Genomic DNA, 15,526 nt, shown 5'->3' with positions numbered 1-15,526 from the left:
ATATCAAACCAAGAGTTGTAGTATGATCAGCAGCATCCAGTTGATGGCTGCAGTAAATTTGGTGACACTACAGTGCATAAAAGTGGAGTTATTAAATGTTATTATTAATAAAAATTCCATAAAATTATGAAAAAATGTTTTTAGTATCAAACCAAGTGTTGTAGTATGATCAACAGCATCCAGTTGATGGCTGCAATGATTTTGGTGACACTACAGTGCATAAAAGAGAAGTTATTACATTTTATTTCTAATAAAAAATCCATAAAATTATGAAAAGAAAAAAAAAATCAAACCAAGTGTTGTAGTATGATCAGCAGGAACCAGATGATGGTTGGACAGAGTTTAATTCTTCTGCAGTGCATAAAGGTGAAGTTATTGCATTTTATTATAAAGTTTCTTAAAATTATATATATATATATATATATATATATATATATATATATATATATTTATTGATATTATTATATTTTATTTATTTAATTTATAATATATATATCTATATATATATATATATATAATAAAACAAGTGTTGTAGTATGATCAACAGGAGCCAGTTGAAGGCTGCAGTGATTTTGGTGACACTAGTGTATAAGACTGAAGTTATTGAATATCTGTGTAGTGTTTCTCTTCGCTGCTGTAGCGGTTTTGCAATTTGCAGACGGTCCCTATCCACTCGTCTCACAGCCGGCTGCTCATGGACACCAATGTTATTTCTGCAGCTTGAAAGACAGCTACTTTTGATAAAACTGGGCTTGTAGCACATTGTCTACCTTACAACGAGGGGAAAGAGGCCTCGTTTATGTTTTGACAACGTATCACTAATGAGTTATTGATGCCGGAAGTCCGAATCTGTGAATATCTTTCCAACTTTACCGAACTGCCCCGGTAGTCGTCAGAAGCATCCGCGTGCTAACATGTTGATTTTTTTGTTAAATAACAGACGCGCCTACGGTGACAGCGATTGACAACCACATGTAGAGTTCCCAGAACGAAACGGCACAATTACCAGACAATACTTTGGTCGTGTTCAGTTGTATTTTCTGTTTAATCCAAAGGACTTCGGCTTTGTTTACATCTGACAGACTAGCCACGCGGTGCCCGGGCACTTCCTCATCGGAAGCGCCGCCCCTGCAGCTGTCACCTCCGCGGGCACGCCTCCTGTTCCACCGGCTAACATCTAAATACATTTTTCTTTTTCTTTACTGCAGTATAGGTCGACTTGATCAAAAAAACACGTGTTCTGTAAACAATGCAAATGTAAAACTGTGGTGGATTTAGCAGATATTCGACTATAGACAGGCGGTGAAGCTGAGGGTTTAGCGCCAAGACAAATCCACTCCTCTCTGACGTTGATGCTTCAAGTCATCTGTTCCCTACAAGGCGCCAGCTCAGTGGAACTAGCCCGGCCTGGATACACACACACGGAGCAGTCTGAGTCTGAAAAACAGGCGGTGAAATTACACATTATTCGTATTTATTTTTTGGAGGTAGATACGAGTGAACTTCAAGGGCTGAATCTTGAGGTGAGTGGATGAAGCGAAACGTTAGCATTTCATCGAGTTATTAGTTAAGCTAGTTTCAGCTGCAGCTGTTGTAACTGTTATGTTAGCTAAGCTAACTAAACTTCAGTAACTTTAATAATGAATTAGAGGTTTGAATGAATGCTTATACTTTCCTGTCGCCTGTTTAGTTATGTGTTTGGTGTTGTTAATGTTACTGATAAATGATGAATTGAGAAAATAGGCGTCTCAGCTGTGCCTGTAGTTCGGCCATTATGTGGCAAGCCAGCTACCTATAGTTAGTACGGGGAAAATATCCAACTTCCCCTCAAAAATGCTCAAAATAACAACCTCAAGCAGGTAGTGTAGTGTCTGATGTTGGTTACGGACCAGTTTTATGAACATACGTGCATTTTGTGGTACTTTTTGGCGACTTTTAACATCACGTACCGTTTCCATTTCCCCGCGCCAGGCTGAGTTGGGCTTTGTCAGAAGGAGGGAGTTGAGAGTGGGGGTTGGGAGTGTGTGAGTGTGTTCTGTTTAAACCCCAAAAAACAACTTAATATGTTTCGCATTCACAGGTTTACTCCGAAAGTGACGCATACCCCTCTGAGTATAATGCGAGGAAAACGGTGAGTTTCATGCTTATTTAATTTATGGCTGTTTTTAAGCGCGTCAATCAAAGTGTGTGACGACAGAAAGAAAGTTGATTGAGCTTTAGCTATCCGGCTAGTTAGCTCGTTGCTACAGGACCTTATTTGGCCACATTAGCATGTTAAGCTAATGTTAAATGTTTTATGCTAACTCTTGAGACTTTATGCTTGTATGTTTCTCTTCTGTGTTGTTATAGGGAAGAAACAGAACCCAAGTCTGTTGCTCCCGAGGCGCCCCAAGAAACTACAGTACGACCGAGAAAGAGGAAGGCAGATGTTGCCATTGTAAGTAGTGTGAAAGGATTGCAGAGCTGTAACTGGCCCAAACCCCATTTTTAGCCGTGGTTAGGTTGCTAGGCCTAACTCAATAAACAGTATATAAAACTGGTGTCACATTAATTCATTATTGCTAGCAAGAAACCGTGTCTTATGCTTCATTGAAGTATTACTGATCGATACAGCTAATATTGTAGTGCACAATTGCATTTAATAATGCATTTTATAGGTGCTTACCAAGCAAAACAAAACCAGAAAATGATTCAGTTGCTGCCTTTCATAACCTCTCATGTGCTGTTGTGTTTGTGAACTGAATTTAATATTAATATCCTTTTCTTTCTTTCATCAGTATTTACAAGATCTGGATGAGGAGGTAGCAGAGATGACAAAGAAGAAGCAGCGGGAATGTGAGGTAGGCCATGTCATCTCTTCAGAAGCAAATTTATGCACACATGTCCAGTTCAAACTTGTAGCAGGTGCTGAACCAAAAATTAGTAAATAGTAAACGGGGGAAAAAAACAGCTTGCACAGGGCAGGGCTCCAGTTATGATTTTTTTTAATGCACCAAAGCAATGTTTTCGTGCAAGAGCTGATGAAGAGCTGTCTTAAAAATATGTGATAACTGGAGCCCTGCAGTGTGTGAGCCCTTTTTTTTCCTTTTTAAGGGTCATTTTTTCAAACATTCTAAACATGTTCCTCACCCTGGTCTTTGTAAAAATTGGTATACTGGCCGATCTCGTTAATTCTAACTTAAATCGCTTTTCTCATTCCGTTTTTTTGGATAAGGAGGGGTGTCTTTAGTCCTATTTCAAGCTTTAATGTCTGCACTTTGCTTATTGAGTTGACCCTACCACAACATGTGTTGATATTGCTTGTAACCATACCCTCGCATTTTCCTTGTGTCATCTCTCTGCTCTCTTATCTTTTCCTGAAAAGCCGGGCTGGAGTCCTGATGCTTGTTACACGAGTCCACAGAGATGGATCCCCACACCCGATCAGGAGGAAGACCCACCAGTTGCCTTGATAAACGCAGGTTTCCCCCACTACAACTTCAACAACGTTTTCGTAACCCCTGTGCGATGTGCTCCGCTTCCTGCACTGTGGTGAGTACTGTTGTTGCTTAGTTGATTATCTCGGAAACTCCATTTCATGCTGCCATCAACTTTATCTCCATATCTAAGCTAAATTTGTCACCCATCTGTATGTGTTAAGGCCTGGGCATGTGGTTGAGGCTTAACCTGTGTGTCTTCTCTCACAGCATTCCCTTTTTTGTGGTAATGGCTAATAGTTTTTCTCCTTAACCTTTAATCGCTACCCGTGTACCTAGGTCTAAAACATAGCCCTGTAGGAACTACATTAAGAACCTGTTCACTCTCTTGATCTTGTGATTAATGTATCTGTCAAAGGAATCATACCTCAAAAACAAGTGTACAGCTTTACACATGTTGGACAACAAGGAAGACAGTCAAGAGTTGAATCCTCAATCATTTTTTTTACCATTGTGTCCATCTCTCTTTTTGTTAATCAGCTGGGCCAGTAAGGATGTGGTATGGAACAACATGTTGGAGAAGGATAAGACCTACACCAGGGACGTCAATGTGATGGATAAACATCCTCATCTGCAGCCCAAGATGAGGGCAATTCTCCTGGACTGGCTCATGGAGGTCTGTGTTAGTTTAGAGCTAGACATACACTTTACCATTTGATCCTGTTTTAGAAATGTATTTGTTAAAATCCAACTCATCCTTTATGAGTAAATTGTCTTCCAATGTGAAGCCAAAGCTCACACAAAATAGTAATTTAATAAAATGGAAAGTGAAAACATCCATTTGGCCCATGTGGACTGTTCTGAATTATCAATGATTTGTCTGAAATCTCTGAGGCAGGTAGACGTTTGTTTGTTAGCAGAGGTCTGTAACATTACTCCAGTGTATGTTTCTTTCGTTCATCGTGGTCGTGCTAGGAGGAGGAGGAAACATCAAAGACGCATGTATGCTATTGCAACAGCTGGTCTACATATTTTGCGTCCACATCACATTTCGTGTCACCATGACCCTTTCAGACACCGTTTGCCACTCTGCGCAAGTACAGTTAGAAAAAATGCACTGATGTTAAGGGGATAAGGGGTTCGCCTTTCCATTGTCGCTCGCATAACACGCCTCAGCACCTTCGATTGTAAATAATGACGGCTAGTGTGGTGGCTTCAATAGAAATAAAGCTGCTAATGTTTTAAACATCCATCGCCATGCTTCTTGGAATGTTATCACCAGAGAAGAAGTCACAGAACATCATTCAGTGGAAACACGGTCATTTTGTAATTTTGTTTTATCGAAATTTTAAAATATTGCTTAAGTTTTGCACAAATCTGTAATGGAAACCTGCCTACTGTCCAGTGTAGGCTCAGTTTAAGAGACCACTTTAACACCCCTTTGCTAGGCCTACAAAGCATTCAATGACTATGTATCGATAATTTCAGCTCTATTTGTGTGGGAAAAGTGAAGGCTGCACTATGGGCTTGCACATCGTGATGAAATTGTTGCTAATGCAATCTGTTAACAGCAACTGTAGACACAGTTAAATGCAGTTTCATGGCTTTAAAACTAACTCTCGTACTGATGCTACAGGGAACTACAGTGAAGGACACTGGCAACATGGCTCTCTTAAACTCCTAATCATTAACTGGTTGTTGAGAAAAGGCAAATGTGTTTTGTGGGTGATTACCAGTCAGCATTTTGTGGCCCAAATGGTTAAGCAATACTCAACAGTATCTTGTGTGACGGTGGAAAAAAACACTGAGTTTAACCCATAACTGAAATTAAGGTAAATAATAAGCTGCAAAGACTTAAGGGGTCTCCTGTCTCTGAAAGAGATCAACTGTTCTGATTGGTCTAATCACATTCAATAAAGACCCTATCTGCTTTAGCCTTTTGATTTTGGTCCCTCTTCAACTCAAAGCATAAATGGCTTTGAATAATGGTGATAAGGGCGGCATTGAAGTAATGTGGGACCTCATTAGACAGATCTGAGGTCTGTTTCAAAAGAGAATAATCTCTGTGATGCACTCTGTGTGTACCGGTGCAGCAGAGAGAGGGGGACAAGTTACTGATGCAACAAACTGTTAAACGTTACATGTGTGTTCCAACATCTATAGCACTTCAGTTTGGGTTTTTTTAAATCCAGCTCTGCTTGAAAGTGGTACTGCACATATATGTGCTTATTTGTCATTTGCAAAAAAGCTCTGTGGAAGTCATGTAATGGAAAAATCCTTCATTTGCACTTTTTTAAAATAAATATTAAAGAGGAATGACAAGAATCAGAAAAGTTACAAATGTGTCTCTGTTCCAATTAATAAGTGCTTTGCTTTCTGCCTGTGTGTATTTTTTTAGGTGAGTGAGGTGTACAAACTGCACAGGGAGTCCTACCACCTCGCTCAGGACTACTTTGATCGCTTCATGGCCACCCAGAGGAACGTCTTCAAATCAACGCTGCAGCTCATCGGCATCACCTGTCTCTTCATTGCTGCCAAAGTAGAGGTAAGAAGGCTTGAACTATACTGAATGTAAAGTGGGCTGAATAAAATCCCCAGTTGTTAAAAAGCCTTCTGGGCCTGTTTTAGGTTCATCATCTTAAGCCCCTTTTCCTGTGCACAGAAAAGCTAACATCTGGCTTTATAATATAATGGGGAAAGCAACACTCAGCATTCACATCTGGGTGAAATGACTCTGCATTAGTTTTTATCGCGCCTCCGGCATTGATGGAAACAACACCAAGGTGAACAATTTCAACCCCGTAACAGGTGAGGTGCAATGATGCGCTGCCACTACATACCGTCTGTCTCTGCCTAAGCAGTGCTCAAACATCAGTCCAAATATGTCTGCACTGAGTTTGAAAGAGAGACTAAATAATTAAGAGATACAGAAAAAGAAGTAATCACAGGAAAGTTTTCACAGCCCTCTATCAATGCAGCTTTCTACTGTTAACTTTTTTCCAGCCCGACTGTAAGATCTAACGTGACAAACCAACAAAACCCTCATATACAGAAAAGCATGCTCATCTGCTACAGAACCGTGTACAAGCATTCTATAGCCAATGTTTAGCGGGTTTACCTGTGTTTTTTTAAAAAAAAGGAAAAAAGCTGCATACATGTACTAATTTTGGTGGAAAAGCAGTATCGGTTGCATTTCCCCCTTTGTCTGGAACATTTTGTAATATGTCAGTTGGTATTATTGATTGTATAAATGCTCATCTCATGTGTTTTTGTGCCCCCCAGGAGATGTACCCTCCCAAGGTCCACCAATTTGCCTATGTTACAGATGAAGCCTGCACTGAAGATGAGATTCTCAGTATGGAAATCATTATAATGAAGGTAAAGGATACTCACATATACCTCACTGATACATGACACTCTAGTATGAACTGGTCAGCATGTATACAAATATACATTTTTGGCCCTTGAAGGTATGGTTCACCCAAAAATGAAAATTCAGTCATAACCTACTCACCCATATGTATGTATGTATGTATGTATGTATGTATGTATGTATGTATGTATGTATGTATGTATGTATGTATGTATGTATGTGTAAAATGGAAAGTTAGGTGAAGTTTTATTGTCACAGAATTTCATGGGGAAATGGCATTGTAGTCATCTCCCAAACAATTGAAGCAAATGGCAACCAGGATTAAAATATTAAAAAAAAAAAATACAGAACAAAACCACAAAATGTCTCTATGCTGCTTGTCTGAAGTAATCCAAGTGTCCTGAAGCCCCAACGTGCCACGTTGTTTAGAAAAACATCACTGGTGTCATTTTTTTTAGCCTTGTTGTAGCCTGTAGCTCCCAATGTGGGAGCTGCACTTGTGCAAGACCAACGAGAGCTTGCGATGTCTGCACGCCAGTGTTTACATGCTGTTGTCAACTTTTATGCTTGTGTTGTGGTGTATTGCTCTGCAGTTATACCTCCAAAAACATTAGTTTGCGCTGGGGTTTTTATGCCACTGTGTTGAGTTTCTGTGACATACACTGAAGTTTGATTGATTCGACTAACAGACATAAAACTTCAAGGCTCCATAGTAATTTGCAAGGTTCACAGACAAAACACTCGTCCTTTGCTGGACACATTTTCCCCACATGCACACCATGCTAACATTACTAGCACAAGCTTATGACATTTTAAATAGCATAAATTAGCCTAGTGGCTTCCGTACTTTCCTTTTCTCATATGAAGCAAGAATAAATCACACACTGGCCTTAAAATACTCCTTTGTGGGGGCTTCATTGTCTTCACAATTTGTTTTTTTTATCTGTGAAATAAAAGTAGGTACGGTGCTGATTTAACACAGAAGTATAAAGCCAGCTTTAGTCACTTAAAACACTAATGATAGACAGCGTGTGTTTTCCACTTTTTCTTGTGTAATTTAAAAATGTATGTCTGTCCAATAGGTAGCTGTTTGGTTATCACACCACTGGAATCGTAGGAAAGTCTAAATTAGTTTAGATTTAAGTTGCACGTGGTCATGGTACCGTTGGTGATTGTTTTACTTCAACACTGCAGCTTGTCTGATCTTTCTCTCTTTTCTAACACAGGAGCTGAAGTGGAGTCTCAGCCCACAGACTCCCATCTCCTGGCTCAATGTTTACATGCAGGTGGCTTACCTGAAAGAGACGGACGAGCTGCTCATCCCCAGATACCCACAGACCACCTTCATACAGATAGCAGAGGTATGTTTTGTGTTTTTGCGGTTTTGCCTCACCAATGAATTGATGTATGTGTGAGGTACTTCAGTCGTACAGAACAGTGGCAAAACTAGGAGGCTTTAAGTAGTTTTGCACTGATCTGATCAAGTTGTTGTCAGGAGTGACATGAGTGTGTGTTTGTCTTGCATTTACTGTATACACTACAAGTTTGTCTCCAGGCACCCATGTCTTCACTTTTCAACAGGGAAAGCAAAGACATGGGTACCTGCTTTCTTTGAGAAATCTTTTATTTATTCATTTATTTTTCTCACCTTAGATGGGTCTCTTTTTTCCATGTCCAGCACGATATGACTCAATTTGAATAATGATAGGCAAGGCCATTTCTAACCCTGTTTGGCAGTAGGGCTGGGCAATATCGGCTGAAAATGATATTTTGATATTTTCAGGGCAATATTTCTATACAGGTTATATATATCGCGACATTTTTAAATCTCCTCAAAAGCACTTCATTAATGCTAGAACTGGGAGACAGAATCAAACATTACCTTTTTTTCTGTCTTTTTTTTTAACCAAAGTCCCTCTTTGTACCAATACTATAGGAATGACTGTTGTTAAAGTTAACACAAGTATATAGTTGATCAATAATCATTAGTAAAGTAGATATGACTAAAACAATAGTCTTTATTCAGAAATGTTAATCTTTTTAAAGAAATATGGAACACACAGTGGTAAGGAAAATACCACAGAGGATTCTGTCATGACTTATTAAAAGTATCTGAACAATGCCTGATGAGATGCTTTTCTGTTCTGTATTTTCAAAGTCTTTTCTGTTTTTTTGTTTTGACTTTTTTCTAGTTGTTGGACCTTTGTATGCTCGATGTGCATTGCCTTGAGTTTTCCAATGGCGTCCTTGCTGCCTCAGCCCTGTTTCACTTCTCCTCTCTGGAGCTTGTGGAAAACGTCTCAGGTAAAAAAAAGAATGAAAGAAAAAAAAGCTCCTCAGTTGGAAATTAACTCCCTTTGCACAACAGTTTTGATTCCATGCTGTCGTTGCCCTGAATTATAACTTTGTTCATCCCTCTTGTGGTGCAGCTCTGAAGAGGGTGGAGGTGGAGGAGTGTGTGAGGTGGATGGTGCCCTTCGCCATGGCACTGCGGGAAGTTGGTGGGTCGTCTTTGAAAATATTCCCAGGAATCCCTGCAGATGACATGCACAACATCCAGACACACGCCTCCTACATGACATGGCTGGTAAGTAAAAGGGTTGACTGACGTTTCTCAGTTCTGGTCATATCTGCTGCCTTTGACAACCATTGCAACTGTAACAAATCACTGCAAGTTTTCATTTTTCCTTCAAACTTAGGAATGAGCTTAAATGCTTGAGAGCATATAATATCCAAACACATCTGACTTTCTTCCAATCAGGTCAATACAACATTTGTAAAAAAAAAAACAAAAAAAAAACATAAACTAAGCTACTATTTATACATAGACTAGTGAAAAAGCCTCAAACACAGATATTCTCTTTCTGTGTTAAAAAATCCACATTATGTTAATATGTTCATCTTAACTAAAGTAAGTTTAACTGAAGGCAGAAACTGTCTGACTCACGTGCGTCTGCACTGTATACTGACTGAGAACTGGATACAGTGTTGGAGGCAGGACCACGTTCACTCCTATAAAGGTTGCTTAGTGACACATGATGCTAAAAGTTTGGCTTCAGGGTGTAAAATTACCCAGATCTTCTGCATCCATGTAAGCAAGCGCACTAGTGTTAGAGTTGTCATGCAACAAGCAGACACCCGAGAACTAGCGGCCATGAAAACCCCCTGCTGCGTAGCCTCGCATCACTGTGTCCCTGCCAAAACATTGCACAGGAACACACCAAACCAACGGAAAACATGAGGACGGTCATCTGTTATAGTCTTTTAAAAACGAAAAAACCGGAAGACCACCAGTTTGCCAACTGATACTAATCAGCCAGTTAGCACATCAATAACACAAGCCAATACTGAAAGAACAAAGCATATTTACTGTGCAACAGTGAACATCAACACAACCCATCAGGAAACGTTTCTGTCAAGAAACAAGTTACCTCATAACAAGTTTGTTTTGACCCCACTCCCTCTTAACTTTAGCACTTTGTTTACATTTTACACTTAAGTTTCTTCTTTTGAGCGCTGAGCTGAACGGCCAATCTGAGTGATTTCGTTCGCTGTCGGGCTCCATGGCCTCAGCCGGCAAATCAACTAGCTGGGGTCGACGGTTCTGGACACACCCAGGCAATGAGGGCCGCTGGCCCAACATGAGCCGACAGCGGACCGTCAGCTTGGTGTGTCACGGCCTTTAACTTCCCTCCATCTTACTATCGCTAAGATCTCCCTGCTCATTCTCCAGCTACATGTGTCAGTGTGTGGATTTTTGCTGGCTCTGGGACAGTTGGGTGAACTATACGTAGATCTCACCTCTGCATTTTGGTATGCCCGCCACCAGGGACACAGCAATGGTTCTTTCATGAAACGTTAAAATTTTGTCACATTCTGGCTTTTCCCTCACACAACGACGCAATTGCAACAATGCAAGTCTATGGGAAAAGCCTTTTCGTGCCTCTTGGCATTACATGACCCACCAAGAAGTTGACATCACACGTTTTGGCCATGTCTTCAGATTGGCTTCACAGGCCAGCTCTGTTCCTTTGGGCGCTTGTTCCGTACACAGGAGCTTTCAAATTTCCACACTATGCTAGGAGAGTTTGCAGCTTCGCCCTGACTGGCTTCCACTCGTGACGGTAGAAAATCATGCACTGATGAGCATTCCTTACACGTTAACTATGCTGCCATGAGGAAGCACCAAGGCTGTTTCTTTGTGCTTTTCTTCAGATCTGGGTTTGTGTTTCTCCTGTGTACAGGATAAGGCCTACTCCTACCAGGATGTGGAGCTGGAGCGTCACAGCACCTGTCCCGTACCTCCGGGCGTCCTCACTCCACCTCAGAGCAGTGAGAAAACTGAAGAGTTGGTCCGCTTGGATACGGCAGTGCTGAAAATCAGGCCCAGGATTCAGACTCCATCCCCACAACGGCAACTTCCAAAGTAGTGACGCAAACGCTGAAGCTGACAAGACAACAGCGAATCTTAATTCCATTTTTTTAAGCTGTAAGAGGGGAAAAAAGCATCTTTGATGTGTTGACTCTGAACAGCAATGCCACTGCAGTACCAGTACACACGCGTGGATTAATGGATGGATTTTGAGTGGGAAAGGTCGATGGAAATAGTTTTCACCTTTAAAGTTATACTGGTTATGTGGATCCAGGTGCTTTTTTTTTTTTTATGTCTCTGTTGTGTGTTCACACAGTGACTTTGATGAAATCGGGGAAATGCTGACACATGGCCTCTATTCACACAGGAACCTATTTAACCCTCCAGTTTGATGAAAACACAAAAAGAAACGGTGTTTGGATGTGACGGCTGGAGGATTTCTTTTTGTTTTGTTTTTTGGAATAGCATTGCACCCGAATGCTTGCATTAATTACCAACCACACCTACATTTTTGTGGTTGCCATTTTTATTTTCTATGCAGAGGCCAAATTGAATGGACATTTTATAGAGTCTCTACTTGATTTAACGTGTGTCTGAGTGTGTGTGATTGTGTTTGGGGGGGAATGCTGTTTTTAATCTATAAGTGGCCTCATTTGCCCAAAAACTATTCCTAGGGTCATTTTTGGCTCTCTGCTGCTATAAAAGTGGGCTTTGCATGATGGAATGGGAGGAGTGTGTGTCTGTGTGTGAGAGAGTGTGAGTGAAAAAGTGTGTTGCTCTTGTTTTTTGGTTCTACTTTCGCCATTTTATTGGATAGAACATGGCCATGTTTTGCTTAGGGACCAGTAGCTTGGCTACCTAAATGGACTCGTGAACCAGCCGGGCTTCAGAAGCTAAAATATTGATTGTATTTAACTTGTATTTTTTATCCCAACCTGCGGTTCGTTTACTCCACCACCAAAATGTAAGATTTCTATTTTGACTTTTGGAAATAAAATGCTGCTACATATTTCCTCTTTTAATGAACAATCTTTTGTTGTGTTGTGGATGTTCAGTGACAAGCCTTTTAGAAATTTTAGTACACAAAACATTCTTACAAATGTTTTTTTTCTTTTTTAATCTTAATATATTTATCAGGGTGTTCAATTATAATAGGTATTACATGTAAATAAAATAGCCTTGGCTGCAAATATGGTATGTCATAAAATTATAAAGGCAACCAAAAACCAAATGAAACAAACAACAAAAAACAGCTATTTGAAAAAAAGAAAGAAAGAAGCATTAAGAAAACAGATGTTACAGTGGTTACAAAGTACAGAAAAACTGCCATCTTTCCTTTTGTAATATATGCTAGTTTTTCCAAAGCAACACATGTTGATAAATCCCTAATATATTGCTTTATACGTATTTTTTTTTTCACATTTTTCCATCCTACAGCTATTCTCGTCTCTTAGCCTGTAAGAGACGAGTCTGTTGGCACACAGTCACTCTTCCTGGTGAATGAAGTCACAGATGCACTTTGGCTTTCTTCCACCAGATGTCAGTATGATGCTGTCAGTTTGAATGTCTTCTGTGCTCACTTAGAAAGAGAAACACAAATACACAAACACTAGACCCATAATACATTAATAAGATGAGATATCAGAAAAACAAAAAGGATCAAGTCTCAATTAGGGTGTCGACAGTTTTCTTAATATGTCTGAAATTTGATTTAGAATTATTAGTCATTAGTCTTAAATTTGTGTTTTGAATTTTGTAATTGCCACATTTTATCTACTTTCAGTTATCCATCTTCTAATTTCACATCAAAACAGCTCTTCTGGGTAAAATTCTACATTTCTGACGTTACAATTCTTAATTTTAAACGTGCATACACCTGCAGATAAAACCTAACTCACTCTACTAACTGTAGTTCTGCATAAAACATCCCTCTGCACAGGATAAAATATACACTACATACCTATATACTAAACTGCACTGAACTGATTGAATAGCAAAAAGATCATTTCTCCTAAGTTTGTTTTTTAAAAAAATCATCTTTATAGTCTGAAAAATCCTTAAATTTAAGTGTGTGCTACATGTAGACACCCTGTCATTTCAGTCCAAGTGACCTCTCTCTCTGGGTCTGTATAAAAAAAAAACTCAACTAAATTTGGCTCTAAAGTGCATTAAAATGATGATACTGATATAATTTTGCTTGTGTTCCTAAATTGGAAAGAGTGTCAAAGTGTTAAGAGTTGTTCTTTCTGAGAGTTCCAAAGGTCCGTTGCGAGGGAGCAACTGGAGCTGTAAAAAAATGTTTAAAAAATGTTAAAATGTTTAAAAGGCAGTATTATCAGCATAGTAAAAAAAAGAAGAGAGAGTTATTTTTTTTAAAGCTAGGGAAAAATTAAGTGGTCTTATGATTATTATATATTCATAATTATATATTTAAAATTATTTTACAGAATTATTAGATTCATTAAAAGAACATTAAACTTTTTTTCCTGTGATTTTTTTGCTTTAATTTCTCTCTTTTTTTGTATTTGTTTGTTTGGATTTTTGAGGTAAATTCAGGTAATTCTCACTTAAAATAAGGCCAACTTTTATATTTTTTAAGTCTAGCTATGTTCAGAAGAGGGGAGGATTGGAAAAGTTATCCACTGAAATGTCCAGAGAACCATATTTATAATTGTATTAATTTGTTATTATAAAAAATAATAAAACATATAAAGTAAATATATGGATTTTTTAGAGCAGTTTTGGGACATTTTCTTGTTTTTTTGGGTGGGGTGGGGTTGTTGTTTTTGTTGTTGTTTTCTTGTTTTCAGGGAATTCCTTTCAACCATTTATTTTACTAGTTTCTTGCTCATTTTTGTGCCATGTCCTGTGAAGTTGTCGTTGCCTTCTTCCCATGTGTTTCAAAAGAAATCAAACCACTTTGCCCTGGTTTAGAAGGGTTAGAGTAGACTTTTCACAATAGCCCCTGCTTTTCTGATCCATCTTTATGAAACACCCCTGTGATCTCTGGCTGCCGCGGCAGAACCAGCTCCACAGGTGAGCTCTGCAGACCGTGAGCAGACTCACAGGAAGTGGACCAGCAGCCACGCTGAGGTTCTTGTTAACCACCATCATGGATCTCCACTTTGTTTGTCTCCAGTGGTTAGTTTCTTCTGTGTGTGTTGACGCTGCCACTGGTGTTGTTTGCTCTCGCTGAGCAGAGTTAGAAAGAGGCCAGAGCTCCCCGAGGGCCTCTCCACCGTCCCGTGTAAACAAGTTGCTACAGTGTACATCAGCAGACACTTTGATGTCTCCAGCTGACTTAGTTTCTCTTCTCTTACTCTTAAATATTTCATCGACTAGGGCTAATTCACAACAGCCGAGTGGGATATCGATGATATCAAGGGCTGTGACTGCTGTTTTTCAAAAACTCAGAGGGATCAGTCGATCTGGTGCTGTGTGGTAAACACAAACACGACAGCGGCACACACTGTGTGAAAATCCTGTGTGATCTCCAGTTGATCACTTTGAGTTCGTGAAGGGCCGCTGATTGTTTAGGGGCCTCCAGGAACCCTGAAGTGCCCTCAGACTGTGAGAAACATGTCTGTGTAGACATGCTCAGGGACTCTTGACGTCCATGCCGTCTCGCGGTCCTGCTGCTGTAAATGTGCGTCTGCCTCCCTCTCGTGGCTGCTCTAATTAAGTGCAGGACCACTTGCTGAACCACACGTTCCCCCAGAGTCTGTCTCCTCACACACTGAAAGAACAGGAATTTGTGTGAAGAAATTATTGTTTTTTGAAACCTGGAGTGACATTACTTTTCTGCTGCTCTCAGATGCCTTTCACAAATATTTCAGCTCAAAAAAAGAAAAAAAAATCTACTCAAAACCAACCTTTTCAAAAAAGCCTACAATACCAGTCTCCCGCCGCCTCCCCGAATCTGAACTGTCATATCCTCCATATTTTGTGTTTGTATTCTGTTTTTTCTATTTGTATCTGTTCTAGTGTTTTATGTACCGTCTTTCAGTATTTTTTTAAGTTTGTTTTGAATTTGTATTTGTTTTCTTTTTGCATTTTATATTATTATTATTATTATTATTATTATTATTATTATTAATCTAAACCTTTGAACCCTGAGCAAATTGGTAAGAAATGTTCCACAAACTGTAAGAAATTAGTAGATTTGGAAAATTATTTTTAAAAATCTAGAAAAAAAATGTCAAGGGAAAAAAAAGACAAAAGCTAGGGAAAGACTGTATTTATTATTATCAGAATTGCATATTTAAAATTATGTTTGTATGTAATTATTAGTCACGCTTCCAAGTTAATTTTTTTGTTGTTTTTTTACTTTCTTTTTGTTTGTTTTTAATTAATTTTCACATATTT

The 15,526-nt window shown here is 39.3% G+C and overlaps 1 protein-coding gene across 1 annotated transcript; it reads left to right on the top strand.

Annotated features, from left to right (window-relative positions):
• Positions 1-1,209: 1,209 nt before the first annotated feature.
• On the top strand, positions 1,210-12,170 carry ccne1 (cyclin E1). Its single transcript, XM_042486483.2, has 12 exons — positions 1,210-1,523; positions 2,081-2,131; positions 2,350-2,437; positions 2,778-2,840; positions 3,365-3,531; positions 3,957-4,092; positions 5,815-5,961; positions 6,699-6,794; positions 8,016-8,150; positions 8,982-9,093; positions 9,219-9,376; positions 11,034-12,170. The coding sequence occupies exons 2-12, from the start codon at positions 2,118-2,120 to the stop codon at positions 11,217-11,219; spliced, it is 1,302 nt and encodes a 433-aa protein (XP_042342417.2). The 5' UTR covers positions 1,210-1,523; positions 2,081-2,117; the 3' UTR covers positions 11,220-12,170.
• Positions 12,171-15,526: the final 3,356 nt, after the last annotated feature.

This window comes from Plectropomus leopardus, chromosome 1 (genome assembly GCF_026936395.1).
Source record: "Plectropomus leopardus strain MGB_pleo_1.0 chromosome 1, ASM2693639v1, whole genome shotgun sequence".
Lineage (NCBI taxonomy): Eukaryota > Metazoa > Chordata > Actinopteri > Perciformes > Serranidae > Plectropomus > Plectropomus leopardus.
This window is presented reverse-complemented; position numbering and strand designations above follow the sequence as displayed.